The sequence below is a fragment of the Microplitis demolitor genome, chromosome 10, assembly GCF_026212275.2.
Source record: "Microplitis demolitor isolate Queensland-Clemson2020A chromosome 10, iyMicDemo2.1a, whole genome shotgun sequence".
Classification (NCBI taxonomy): domain Eukaryota; kingdom Metazoa; phylum Arthropoda; class Insecta; order Hymenoptera; family Braconidae; genus Microplitis; species Microplitis demolitor.
The window spans coordinates 12924499-12940270 of NC_068554.1; the positions used below are offsets into that span (position 1 = coordinate 12924499).

The 15772-nt window shown below is 31.9% G+C and overlaps 2 protein-coding genes across 2 annotated transcripts; one reads left to right on the forward strand and one right to left on the reverse strand.

Moving 5' to 3' along the window:
• Positions 1-649: 649 nt before the first annotated feature.
• On the forward strand, positions 650-12947 carry LOC106693298 (uncharacterized; the record flags this gene model as incomplete). Its single annotated transcript, XM_053742659.1, has 2 exons — positions 650-1312; positions 12852-12947. Coding segments are annotated over 2 exons (759 nt in total), but the record flags the coding sequence as incomplete, so codon positions are not given.
• A 749-nt stretch (positions 12948-13696) lies between these two features.
• Positions 13697-15031, reverse strand: LOC106693299 (ankyrin repeat domain-containing protein 50-like). Its single transcript, XM_014440285.1, has 2 exons — positions 14405-15031; positions 13697-14242 (listed from the first exon to the last, which is right to left on the reverse strand). The coding sequence occupies exons 1-2, from the start codon at positions 15029-15031 to the stop codon at positions 13697-13699; spliced, it is 1173 nt and encodes a 390-aa protein (XP_014295771.1).
• Between the last annotated feature and the right edge of the window lie 741 nt (positions 15032-15772).

Sequence of the window (15772 nt, forward strand, 5' to 3'; positions counted from 1 at the left end):
CACCCGCTATACACGCTACTAGAAAAATTCTCTAAGTTGTCACCATTACTTCGCACGCTTGGAATCTGTCTTCGTGCCATCGCTAAATTTAAAAAAGTGCCACAGTCCTCACTGGACACACCACTCTCTACAGTTGACCTGGAACTCGCTAAGACTTTGCTGATCAAGTATACTCAAAGTCAGTACTATTCGCAGGAGCTGAAGCTATTGAAAGATGGTGATTCTCTACAGCGAAATCATCATCTCGCTAAATTGATTCCCTACGTCGACTACAACGGAGTACTCAGTCGGCGGTCGCTTGAAGAATTCGCTGCTGGATTATGAACAGAAAAATCCAGTCATTTTACCAAGGTCATCACGCTTAAGTACGCTATTGATAGATCATTCGCATCAAAGAACACTCCATGGGGGAACTCAATTGACTCTCGCTGATCTACGGAGATCTGTCTGGATAGAAGGTGGTCGAGTTCCAGTCAGATCACATATTCTTCGCTGCGTCGTGTGCACGAGACATAGAGGTGTTCGTGCACAACAATTAATGGGACAATTGCCATCCTCTCGTGTAAGACCATCTAAAGCATTCCTACACACTGGAATAGACTACGCTGGGCCAGTAACACTGAAGACTTTCCAAGGTCGAGGTGCCAAAACCTATAAAGGATGGATCGCTGTGTTTGTATGTCTCGCTACGTCCGCTATACACATTGAAATTGTCACCGACTACTCTACTGACGCTTTCGTCGCAGCATTTAGAAGATTCACTAGTCGAAGAGGTGCCTGCAGTATCCTATACTCGGACTGTGGTACAAATTTTGTAGGAGCAGACGCCACGCTAAAGAAAGAATTCGCAGCAGGATCGAGGCAACTAAAGGAACTTCAGTATTTACTCGCTACAGATGGCACAGACTGGAAGTTCAACCCACCAAGCGCTCCTCACTTTGGTGGCAAGTGGGAAGCAGCCGTAAAGTCAATCAAGTTCCATCTCATACGAACTATTGGTGAATCGCTATTGACTTACGACCAACTCGCTACAGTCCTAACACAGATTGAGGCTGTGTTAAATTCAAGACCGATCGCTCCTCTATCTGAAGATCCTGCAGATTTAACCGCTCTAACTCCTGGACATTTTCTCATCGGTGAACCGCTTATCGCTGTACCTGGGCCCTCGCTACTGGAAAATAGTTCAGCTGCGTTGTCACGCTGGCAACAATTACAACAAATGTTCCAGAGATTTTGGAGTAGATGGTCATCAGAGTACCTGCAACGTCATCAATCTATTTCGAAATGGCATACTCCGCAAAACAACATCAAAGTGGGTTCATTAGTCTTGTTGACTGATGAAAGATTCCCACCATCGAAATGGCCGCTTGCTCGAGTACTCGCATTACATCCAGGCAGAGATGGCCTGACTCGAGTAGTCACGCTGAAGACCGCTACCACGGAACTTGTACGACCAATCGCTAAGCTGTGTGTACTACCAGTGCACTCTCCAGAAGACAATCCAGTCGACACAGTCGCCAGCGCTGGGGAGAATGTTCAGTCACGAGCTTGATTAATTTAAATCAAGCTTCGTGCATTTCCGCTCGGTTCGGAAGAAGCCGAGCTCGCTACTGACTGAAGGTCAGAATAGTGCCGGGTCACTCGCTATTTGGGCCCGGCACATACAATTTCTAACTCAGGATCGTGTCAAGACGTCCTGAGAACCCGCTACAAGCTGACCAATCACAAAATTCGTTTTATATTGGTCAGCCTATGAGAGAGCTCGCTATCAACTGATACCTGTTGGCGCGCTTTTAAGCCAATAGGAAAATTCGTTATATGCAGCAAGGCTGCCACGTCGACACCAAGCTTCTCGACAACTCAACGACGCTACCAATATTCATTCTACAACTATCTGTCTAACCGCTTCGCTCAGAGATTCTACAACGTGTCTTTGCTACTTGCAACCTCGTGCTTGAACCGCTTCGCTTATTAATTCCTGTGTGATACTAAACTAAAACCGCTACGCTGAATTATCCTCAATATTTAGACAGTATATCAAGGCTGCTATTTATTGAGAATAAATAAACTGTTCTGTCGCTAATAATTAATTGTTAATTAATTAGTATTGACTTAACCGCTATTGACCACGTGTCAATTTTATACGTAAATTATATCTTTGAGTTTGCATTCGCTATCGCGTATAATTTATCTAGTCGCATTCGCTATTAATCACAATTCTCATAATTTTAAGTGCAAATAAGTGTAAATAAATCTATAATTTATTTATTGATAAAATCTGTGTAATTTTTAATTGTTTAATTCACCTCGCCTAAACCAGATCCAATTAGTTTTATTCGCTCATTTTACAAACACGATGTTAAAATGTTTGATCTTAATTATATTGCCAACTTAATTACAAAATTTTGAGGTTTGAAGATTGTGTTTTTTTTTTTTTTTACTATACAATGTTGGATTTAACCCCTAATCGTAACAACTACAATTCAGATATCTTTTAATATATTCTGAAGATCACGGTTAACGGATTAAAACTAGAGAATAAAATGTAATCACAATTCTAAATTGCAGTTTCAAATTAAGTTGTAACTTAATTAGCGCAAGATGATTTTTAAAATAATCTATTAATATGGCGAAACTATTTGAAACACCTTTGGAAAAACAATTTGAAGTAAATCGGAGACGAGGTATATTATCAATTGATTTGAGTTTATATAATTAAAAATCGTACCTGGATTTTCTTTTTATGTAGTACGCTGGTTTACTTATCTAGTTTTCGCTCACGTTTTTTTTTTCTGCTCGACACTTATTCTTTTCTATTGCTGAACTTTACACTAGGCTGGTCAGGACACGAGAGAGCGAGTACATGTGAAATCTGCCTAGATATAGCGGTTTTTTCGGGTGGACCCAATTTCGTAAGTTTGGGGGAATTTCCACGCCTACGCTCTGCCGTGTCCATCCAACTTTTTCCACCTCCTTCCGAAAACCCATTGTTTCGGGGCCGCACTATCCTTTCCACATTGTTTTTCCCGCTGACGTAGTTGCTTCGGACCCCCTCTACATGGGTCCTCCACAACCCGCCCTTTAGCCTTATTGGATAAATTATTATTTTTTTTTTATATTGTTATATTATTGTTGAATTATACCATCTTGTAAATCTTATAACTATATTATTTATAAATGATAATTTTATAGACTATATTATTTATAAATGATAATTTTATAAACTACATTATGTTCATAAGCTATATCATTCTGTGGGTTTTATAAACTATATTATTTACAAATGATAATTTTATAAACTACATTATGTTTTCTAAACTATACTATTTTATCGTTTGTAATTTATCTCATTCTATAAACGGCATTTTGTCAAGAATAGTATTATTTATAAATTACACCATTTTAAGAATCGTGTAAATCGTATTGGTCGTGAGCTGCATCATTTTATAAACAATATAAGTTTTACCACTTACAATTTATATCACTCTTATAGAATATATAATTTGTGGATTAATTTCCTCTCCATTAATTAATTGATTAATATTATTACCTATGGTCATTTTATATTTTTATTATTTTTATGTTTTTACTCATTCTGGTTACTTAATAAATTTTGTTTGAATATTTATTATTTAGATTTTAAATTTTATTCTATTATCATTTTTGTCTACGTCGCTTTCTCTTTTAAATGGTTTTATTATCTTAATGGAAACCTTGTTGCTTGTTTGTTTAACTATTCACTTGTTCAAACACCATAATTTATTTTTAAATGTTTTTTCAATTTGGAAAACATTCAAAAATTCATTACAGATATGTATTATTTAGTTTAGGTCTTATTTAGAGTGTGCTGGCGATAAGAAAGTGCATCAGCAGCCACTCTGACCCTGGGTGAGGATTAAAATTCCTTTTCACCCAATATAATATTGAAATATAGATTAGGTGTTTGAACAAGTTTCCTAATGTCAGCCAAAATGTTAAGTAAAACATAAAATGTAAGATTTAAATAAAATAAAATAAGATGAAATAATATATAAACAAACGAAAATAGTCTGGACGTAACAACAGCAGTAGAGGAGATAAGGAATAAACTCTCTCGATTAAATTGCTTATGAACGAATTGAGAAAAATAAATTGTTTGCTCGTGGTAGGAATCGAACCTAGACCGATTCAGCATCACGCAAGAGCTTTACCAGTTATATGCTACCCGACCATTTCCCGAATATTCGTTCACTTTACCCATATCTAGTTAGCACACTGTACAATGTAGAGCCTAAACTACCGCCACTTTAGTATAGTACAGTTAGCTTTCCCAAGAGAATTTTTGCGTTGAGCCGTGAGCGCAGTTGCTGTTGGTTCAAACGTCTACCCTCGCAGTTTTGAACCACGGTGGAAACACCGTGTAACTGCCGGTAAATCCACCGTGTTTCCACCGTGGATTTGTTCCATTTTCACACCGTGTATACACCGTGATACCACCGTGTATCCACCGAGATAACACGGTGTACTCACCCGATATACACGATAAAAAGACCACGGTGAATACACGGAGTAATCACGGCATTTCCACTCAGTATACACGAACATTGGCCACAGTGAATACACCGAGTAACCACGGCGTTTACACGAACATCACCCACGGTGAATACACCGAGTATCCACGGTGTTTCCACTCAAGTACATTATCATTAGTTCCGGTGAATACACCGACTAACCAGAATTTTCTGTTCATCATCTTTAACGTCATTTTCATGGTAACTAAAGAAAAAAAAATTAGTTCTTTTTTTTTTTGGCCCATCCAAAATATATATATTAGGGTGTCCCAAAAAAAATTGAAATATAAAAAAAAAATCCTCACCAAATTTCAGCCAGATATCTTTAAAATTAAGCTATTACAGAGGGAGTCCTCTTTTCCGTTTAAAATACCCGCGAAAATTTTTAATTTTAGTTTTTCGTTATTAAGACTATGAAAATTTTTTTTTTTTTTAAATTCCGCCTAGAATAATTTTGCAGGAAATTAAATTTTATACGAAAAAAGTGCTAATGCATTATGTACGTTTAACGAACTGGGAAAAAGAAAATTAAATCTCCTACAAAAACGTGCCTGTCAAAATTAAAATAAAAATATTTGTTGATGGAATAAAAATGAAAAATAATTTTAAAAAATTTAACACTGAGAAAACTAAATTTTTGTTGACCTTTGAATCCCCGTAACTCTTACCCAGTTCGCTTGACGTACATAATGCAGCAACACTTTTTTGTAGAGAATTTAATTTCCAACAAAATTATGCTCGATGAAATTTCAAAAAAAATTTTTTTCATAGTCTTAATAACGAAAAACTGATATTAAAAATTTTCGCGGTTATTTTAAATCAGAAAGTGGACCTCTCTTCTGTGATAGATCAATTTTAAAGATATCTGGCTAAAATTTGGTGAGGATTTTTTTTTATAATATAAAGTATCTTTTGAGTTCATAAGACGTTAAAAAAAAAAAATTTTTTTTTTTGAGACACTAATGTCTATGAATATACGTATTCATACGTACATGCATAAACTTTTCGACTGATAGCGTTTTTGAAAATCTTGACATCAGACCTGCAATAGCTATATTTAAAAAAAAAAATTTATATATATTAAATAAACGAAATAAACCTAAAAATGATATATTTACTTGTTGCAGATTTGTCTCTCTATATTCAAAAAAAGCGAGAGTTAAACATTGCCAAAAATGGCAATGATGATATAGATAGATTTTTGGACAAGTGGATGGGAGAATATTTTAAAGAGTGTCGCCGTCAAGCAAAAAAGTAGTAGATAATGTTTTTTATATCTCAGTTTAAAATATATTGACGTTCAAGTTTAAGTAATTGTTTAATTAAATAAATGTGACATCTAAATAATAATTATTTGTTGTTTTGTATCTGTGTATTGAAACCCTTATGTCATCACGGAATCGTCTACATTCTGATCGGATCTTAATTTTCACTATTTATTCTATAGGCGACTATCTTGATTACGTTTAAAGATGGATCGAATTGGTCGTTTAGTTTAAAAGTTACTCTATTCAAATTAATGTAACTTACAAACTAAAAACTTACAAACTAAAAACTTACAAATTTCTATTTCAATCGTTTTTATGTATTTTCGTCCAAAAACGTTAGTTTTACGAGGCGACATTGTGAACCAAAATTGAAAAATCGCTTGTTAATTTATTATTTCCGATTCCTTGAATTCTGAAAGTTTTATGCACAGTGTAACTTTTTTGATTTCAAACACGGCAGATGTAGTGTGTAGCCACTGTGGGCATACCGTGTTTACATGGTGAATACTCCATGTAAACACGGTGGATGCAGTTTGTAGTTACCGTAGATACACCGCGAAAACACGGTGGATACCTCGTGTAAACATGGTGGATGAAATGTGTAGTCCCCGTCGACACACCGCGAAAACACGGCAAATACACTGTGAAAACACCGTGGATACCTCGTGTAGTCCTCGTCGACACACCGCGAGAATAGCGTAAATACACTGTGAAAACACGGTGGATACCTCGTGTAAACACGGTGGATACCTCGTGTAGTCCTCGTCGACACACCGCGAAAACACGGTAAATACACCGTGAAAACACGGTGGATACCTCGTGTAAACACGGTGGATAAAATGTGTAGTCCCCGTTGACACACCGTGAAAACACGGCAAATATACTGTGAAAACACCGTGGATACCTCGTGTGAACACGGTGGGTATAGTGTGTAGTCAACAAAGTCACACCGTGAAAACACCGTGGATACCTCGTGTCAACACGGTGAATACCCGGTGTGAGAATGGAACAAATCCACGGTGTTTACACGGTGTTTTGACCGTGTAAACACCGTGGATTCTCGGGTGTTTCCACCATGTAAACCTCAGTGTTTCCACCGTGATCCAAAACTGCGAGGGTACGCTTACTTGCTGCAACACAACAAATACTTAAGCCAAGATATTTCTTACCATTGAATCGAGTACTTTTAATTCTTGACTCGAGTCACAAATCATCTCGATTCAAAAAAAATTATTTTTCAAGAAAGAATATTTTACTTTTCGGACGATTGATTATATATTAGGGCAAAATATTTATTTTTCTCACTTTAAGAAACCATTTTTTACTTCAAGAAACATATATTATATTGGTTGAAAAAGAAAAAAATCTTATGCCAAGATGACTAAATTTAAGAAAATTTTGCTCTTGAACCAAGAAAATTTTCGTTTTCATTCAAAATTGTAAAAAATATTCTTGTGGCAAGAAAAAATTTCTTACGCTAAGATATCCTTTTTTTCTGTGTAGAACTCATTCATTCTTATAAAATCCCTATAGGAATTCATGAGAATCTATTGGATTCTATGAGATTTTCTAAACAGGGAGGGCAATTTTTTTGTTTTGTAATTAAACTTTTTTTTTTTTTTGATTGAATTTCATTAGAAATTTTCTCGATTTCTAATAAGAATATTGAAATTAAGAGATGGATTGTTGGTAAAGAATTTTTGAAAATGAGTTGTCAAAGGATGAACTGTCGCAGGTATGAATTATCACTGGGATGAATCGTCGGGGATGAGTTGTCAGGAAATGAACTGTCGCGGGGATGAATTGTCGGGGATGAGTTGTCGGGGATGAAATGTTTTGGGACCAAAACGCGTCACACCAAATCAAGATAATTTTTATATTCTCTTATAATTAAAAAAATGTACCAAAGAATTCAACGGATTAATCAACGAAACACACTGCGAAATAATTGGTATGCCTTTCAGGAAAATTTCAATTAACGTAAGAAAAAAAAATTAACTATCGGATTCAAAAACAAAGTAGTGTAGACGACCTATATATATATATAGAAAAAAAAATACCATCAAAATAAATTTTTTGAATAGAACAATTATTTAAAATAATGAAGAACAGTCTTGAGTCGACTGAATTCTATAATTTTATATTAAGCCTTTTTAATTATTCTCCCTTTTTTTTTTTTGACAACCAAAAAAAAAATGTATCCCCAAGTATATATACAAATTTTAAATTTAAGGATTCTGATGATTTTTTTTTTACTTATTATCTGTAAGATGTTTTTTGACATTAGTTTCAAAATTACTACCATTTGTGGCTTACTCTTTTGTCGTCACTTGCCAGGCTTTTTAAATTGACATTATTTTTTTCGATAACATAATTTCTTCATTTTTCTTGATATCATCGAAGTGTGCTATTTGGGCTATATACATTTTCCGCCTCAATTCCGTTGTTGGAATCTTGGTTTGGATGATTAACTTATTCCTTGCATACATAGAGAACAATTTTGAACACACGCGATGATTCCATCATAACTGTTAAAAGTGAATTGTTACTCATCCTTTTTTCTATACCGAAAATAACTGCACCAGTACATTATTATTATTATTATTATTATTATTATTATTATTATTATTATTATTATTATTATTATTATTATTATTATTATTATCATTATTATTATTATTATTATTATTATTATTATTATTATTATTATTATTATTATTATTATTATTATTATTATTATTATTATTATTATTATTATTATTATTATTATTATTATTATTATTATTATTATTATTATTATTATTATTATTATTATTATTATTATTATTATTATTATTATTATTATTATTATTATTATTATTATTATTATTATTATTATTATTATTATTATTATTATTATTATTATTATTATTATTATTATTATTATTATTATTATTATTATTATTATTATTATTATTATTATTATTATTATTATTATTATTATTATTATTATTATTATTATTATTATTATTATTATTATTATTATTATTATTATTATTATTATTATTATTATTATTATTATTATTATTATTATTATTATTATTATTATTATTATTATTATTATTATTATTATTATTATTATTATTATTATTATTATTATTATTATTATTATTATTATTATTATTATTATTATTATTATTATTATTATTATTATTATTATTATTATTATTATTATTATTATTATTATTATTATTATTATTATTATTATTATTATTATTATTATTATTATTATTATTATTATTATTATTATTATTATTATTATTATTATTATTATTATTATTATTATTATTATTATTATTATTATTATTATTATTATTATTATTATTATTATTATTATTATTATTATTATTATTATTATTATTATTATTATTATTATTATTATTATTATTATTATTATTATTATTATTATTATTATTATTATTATTATTATTATTATTATTATTATTATTATTATTATTATTATTATTATTATTATTGTTTAAATGAAGGAACAACGGCTTTACTGATCTTCTGAATTGACATCAATTAATTTATTTAGCGGGTAACGTTTCGTTAATGGTAATTAACATCATCAGACCCATATAATATTTTGTTGATGTCAATATTAATAATAATTTAGTTTGTATTTACAATAATATAATTTGTAGGTTATGTGTTTTATTTACATAAAGTTTTAATTTAGAAGTGATTATTGTTGTATATAAATCCTGTTTCAATATTTTTAAATATCTAAATATTTTTTTGTCCATTATTTTCCAAGTGTTTTTGTTATAACTTATTTTTAATCAACAATCTACTAATCACCATGCGGTTGCAAATGCACTCATCAATGCAATCAGTGCATTTGCAACCGCATGGTGATTAGTAGATTGTTGATTAAAAATAAGTTATAACAAAAACACTTGGAAAATAATGGACAAAAAAATATTTAGATATTTAAAAATATTGAAACAGGATTTATATACAACAATAATCACTTCTAAATTAAAACTTTATGTAAATAAAACACATAACCTACAAATTATATTATTGTAAATACAAACTAAATTATTATTAATATTGACATCAACAAAATATTATATGGGTCTGATGATGTTAATTACCATTAACGAAACGTTACCCGCTAAATAAATTAATTGATGTCAATTCAGAAGATCAGTAAAGCCGTTGTTCTTTCATTTAAACAATATAAAAGTCTGATCGTTTAAATAAATTCAATAAAAAATTATTATTATTATTATTATTATTATTATTATTATTATTATTATTATTATTATTATTATTATTATTATTATTATTATTATTATTATTATTATTATTATTATTATTATTATTATTATTATTATTATTATTATTATTATTATTGTTATTTTTTCTGTGTTACCTCATTGAAGAAATATCTATATTAATATTAATTTACTACCATGTGTGCTCTACTCTTTCCATTTTGTTTACAAATAAAATTTGAATGAAATAAATACTAATTATACATATTTTTCTTTTTTTCTTTATTCTAAAAATTCCCATCACTGAAAATACTGTAATCTGTTGCAAGTACCGTTATCTTATTTCCTCTATTTCCTGCATGAACTATAAATCTATCCTATTCAAGTAAATTTTATCATTTATTGAAGTTACAAAGTCACCAAAAGTGTCAAAGTGAAGCTTCTATCCTCACTTCTCATTCAACTGTTAAGTTTTAACCATAATAACACAGATTTTCTTTTTTTATTTTATTTGTAAGAATTTTAATGGGAACGAGCAAATGTATAGGAATATAGTTAATTATTTCACTATTTCTCTGCTTCATTTTATTTAACTTCATCTCCCGCTGCATGATTTCTTTATCTATTGTACCCATATCCTATTACCAAATTCCTTTGACTTTATTCAGATCCAACTCACGACGCTGCCAGCAACAAGTCTTGACTACTGCATCAATTGCGATTATAAATTTGTAATACATGTATATATATAAAGAAAATTATTCATCCCTACCGAGTAAAATAATTAAAAAAAATTCTGATCTTCAAACGTCCTTGTTCAGTGCTTTAGTGATACCAGTTGGTGCGATCGAGTTTTCCCCATTGTGTGAAGGAAAATAATTTTGTTTTTAGTGCCAGTGTTGTATTTAACTATTAAGACCATTTCAGCGATATAACTTGTGTTGCGATATTTTGAAACCTGGGCATCTTGTAAGGTAATACATATTTTCTTGTTTTTAATTCTATAACAGCATAGAATTCTCTAATAATTTAAGATTAAAATGTCTTTAACTGCCGGTTTTTCACAAGGAGAGAGAAGAAAAAAATTCTCTCTCCCCTTTTTCTTTTTCCTAAAAATTTTTGTACCTTCTGTTAACCGTTTCCTCAAAATTTCAATAATTCCTAAAAAATTTTGTTATCTCCCGAAGAGGGAAAAAAAAGGTCATTTCAATATTTTCACTCAATACCCCTAATTTCCTAAAAAAAATTCTTTCCGACTTCCCATTCCTCATTTACTAAAACATTATTCTCTTATCACAACGATAAAATAAAGTTAATATTTTCTCTTTACTCGAATAATTTCTAAGCAAAATTTTGCCGGCTTTTAATTTACCGTTCTCATAATATAGAATTTTCCGTAATAATTCAAACATTCGCTTCAAAAATTTAATTGTTATCAATTCAATTCGAGCAAAAACTGTAACTGCTCAAATATAATTAACGCTTACATCTACTTTATAAACATGAATGACTTCTATCTCCCATTGCCTATCTATTGTCCCTCCTTTTTCCAAATGACCAAAAAAAAGTTTATCTATCCTCTTCTATATTTTGTTTTTAGACTACCAATTACAAAAATATGTCGGATTTTGTTCCGATGCGAGATTTTAACCATCGCGTGCTTCATCTTTCCCGTAGTGTAAGTATTTGTGTTTATTCTTGCATAGTTTTGGAACATGCCTTTAAATATTTCTATTCCTTTTCAGATCCTTGAACAGCTTAGGGACGTCCTGTGGTACTTATGTCGAGCCCGCTTCCCGCCGGTTGTGGGTCTAACGTTCCTGGATGAGATATCTTGTCTTACCGGACTACAACTTCCAGTCATCTTCGAGGACCTTTTCACCAAACTCCTCGCGTCGTAGCAATGCAGCGGAGGAAGTGGATTCGGGCCCAGATTTCTTTGGAGGAACGCCACTGCTCCGACCATTATCTAGGGGACCTGAGCCCAGCTCGAACCCTTTTAAACAACATCCAGGACCTACTGGATAGAACTGCCTAATTTTTTTTCCTCTCCTTTTCTTTCGACCCCCCCTTTTTTTGTAATTTTGACTAATTTGGGTATCGAAACAAAAAGATTTTTTTTTGTATTTTTCTAAAGCGAATAAATTTCCTTATATTTAACCAAAATTTTTTTTTTTTATACTAACAAAACAAAAAAAAAAGTTGATATGCCTCTAGATTGATAATAGTAATAAATCTAATTATAACGATACAAATTATGCATAGCTCGTTACTTACTATTATCAATAAATTAATTGTTTTATAATATAATTCTTGTTCCTTTCTTTTCGAAAAGGTTTATAGTTTCCTACTTCCCATGTTTTGCTCGTGGTTGATTGTTCCAATATTCGCGGCATTTATAATGTGAGTAATTTACAACCTACTCTACAATATTATATATTTTCATAATCATAGTAAAATAACCGCTTTTTTTTCATTATTATTTGCCTTGCTCATTATCGTCATTTTTCTTCACTCAATTATATAACCGCTACCTTAATTTATTATTATGACATAGGTTTACGAACGAAAAAAATAAGAGAAAAATTAACAAAACAACCAATCCTAATAAAAGGGTAAAAGAAGAAAAAGGGAATGAAATTCGAGCCTATATGACGAAGAAAAACAGTGCGGAAGGTAAAATTTCGCGAGATCGGTAAGTTATTTAATTTTCTTTTTCCTTTTCCAGACTAACTTAATCATTTTAATAAAAAAATATTTTATTTTAGATGATTTTTGAACTGTCGTCACTCGTCAGCCCTGGAACCGTGTGTACCGAGGATAGCCAGACTGCAATGTTACACTGTCCACAATTAGTCGTATAGTAGCTAATTAATTATCGTCACTGCTACAACTACTATTATTATTTTCTGTAATCCTTTACTCTGGCTTTTACATTTGTACAAGACGAATCTCTTTCTTTTATACTTACATTCTTCCTCCCTTGTATTTCCCACTCGATTTTTATTAATGTCCAGTGGAATTATGCACAGCCGTAATTTATCTTTTTTTTCTTTTGACTTAAATAATACTTAAAAAAAGTTTCTTTATCTATAGATTTATTATTATCACTTATTAATTAATTTCTCGAGTTGGAAAAAGAATTTATTAGAGTTTAAATAGGGCTCTTAAGCCATACAATGAAAAGCAGCCAAGTAAAAGTTAAAGAATAGATACTGGTACCGGATTTTCATGCACTGAAATATTAAAATTCTTTCTCCCACTCTCTTATTCTAGCTTTACATTGTTATTATTACAAACAAAAAGTCAGAGAGTGAAATTCAAATTGATTATATTCTTTATTAATTTCGTACACAACTATTGATACCTTCAATAATCATATTCCATTATTAAATATTTCTCTTTGCTAATTCACGTATTTACGACTACTCCTTTTATTTTCACTTCTTTCCTACATTTAGAATTATTGATCCGTGCGTGTCATCTTGATGAGCTCTTCATTATTCATATTGCTAACGATTTCATCCAGCACATTCTTTGGCAAATCTTCTATTATTTAGTACTTCGCATTATTTAGTACTTGCATAACCCGTTTGATAAGCTTCTCTCTGTATCATGCCGCCACGACTTTTTCCATCATGTCATTCCCATAGTGACCGATCTTCCCTCGTTGAAGCTTTCGGACAAAATCCTTATGTCCTATAAATCGCCTCATACTTTCTGTTGATGCTTTCCACACGTCGATAGGTGTCACTTCTCTTTTGGCTTGACGTATTAACACAATTTTTTTCATTTCCTCCATTTCCTCTCTACATTTTACTTCATACTCTGCTTCATTTTGCTTCAAGTACAACAATTCCAACTCCAAATCCTGGTTTATCATATCTCCTATAACTCTTTTTCTTATGAGGAACTGTTTTATTATCGAATGCGTCCAGCTAACGTGTCCCTCAGTGACTGACGATATTTCATCCGGCTCTTTTTCGTATCCTGCAGGCAAAACATCATCTTGTCGCGCATATCTGCAATATTGTATCACGTATCTTCCCTTTTTATCTTTTATATTAACATTTGCCCCATTTTCTAGCAGTATTGTTACAATCTTATCATATCCTCTCGCTCCTGCTAGGTGCAATGGTGTTGCCCCTTCATTAGTCGTCTACTGATTGACATTGGCTCCAAATTTTACTAGCATTCCTGTTATTTCCATCTTCCTTGTATGATCCGGACTATACAAATTGTCTCCCGCATACCGGTGAGCTAGAATTTTCTTAAATATCATGAACAGTGGTGTCATTTCATGGCAATCTCTATGATTTACTCTAGCCCCTTGTTTTGATAGTGCTTTTACTCTTTCCGATTGCCCATATTCCACTGAGTAGAATAATGGTGTTCTTCCTTTTTCATCATCAACGTCCATATTTACATTATGTTCAGTAAACAAATCAAATATTTCCATGTACCCTTGTCGTACATCCAGATGCATAGCTGCTACTCCTTCGCGATTTCTTGCCTCTACTTTGACTCCATTTTGTAACATGTGTTCCATTATTTCTGCCAGCCTTGCCCTGTTTGCTCCTGTTTCCTGTCCAGCAGCGATGACGAGCTGATGTATCGGTCGATTTCCACTGTCATCGTTACCTGTATTGATATTTGCACCTCGGGCAATGAGTAACCATGCTAATTCCGTGGTTGAATATTTTAAAATTCTGCATAATGGAAATATGGAGTTTCCGTGATCTGGTCTATTTATATCCGCGTTTTGCACAATGAGAGTCTCCACCACCCTTTCCTTTTTCCTTAGCAGTGCCCTTATAATGAGCGCGTATCCTTCTCTCCACTCTGGTACATATGACAACCCGTATCGTCTTATTATTGCTGTCACCTCGTCGTTTCTGTTCGTATATATTGCCTCGTTCATCAGCCATTTTGCTTCCTCGTACTCCATCTTTCCTCTTCTTTATTTATCTGCCAACAGAGTAATTTCATTATTGTCTTATTGCATCTCCAACTGTGGGTCTGCTGAATCAGACTCGGAAGTAATATGCGCAAATTTTATTTTATCCTGATGAACTAAACAGTTTCTTCCTTTTACAATCAATTCAACGTTCTTGTTGTCAAATATTCTCACTATTTCATACGGGCCATCATAATGATCTTTCGTTTTATCCGCTCTTGGTTCTTTCAACAGCCACATCCAGTTGCCGACCTCAAAAATTCTTTCCTTTGCGTTTCTATCATAATATTTCTTTGATCTCTCCTTAGCTTTTTCAAAATTTTCTCTCGCTAGCTTGCGAGTTGTTTCCAGCGTGTCAACCAATTCATTCATTTTCTCTGATGTACGACCACCGGCATCCAACGTATAGACCAATCCCAATCCGTGTCTCTTATTTTTATTTATTATTAGAATATCGCCTTGTTCCAGTTGAGTTCCTTGTAGATTTGTCATGTTTATCCACTTCATCTCGAGCAACACATTCGTTAAGCTCGAATTTACATCCCCGTTGGCTGGTGCAAAGAAAGCAAAATTGTCATTGGCGTCTGTTCCATGCAGTTTTGTGTGTATTAATTTTGATTCCTCTTCCAGATTTGCGTAATGACCATCCGGTGTATCTAATTCCATCAATGAGTTCCCCGAATCCGAATCCAAATCTGTAGAGTCGTTGACACACGTGTTTCTTGCTTCAAA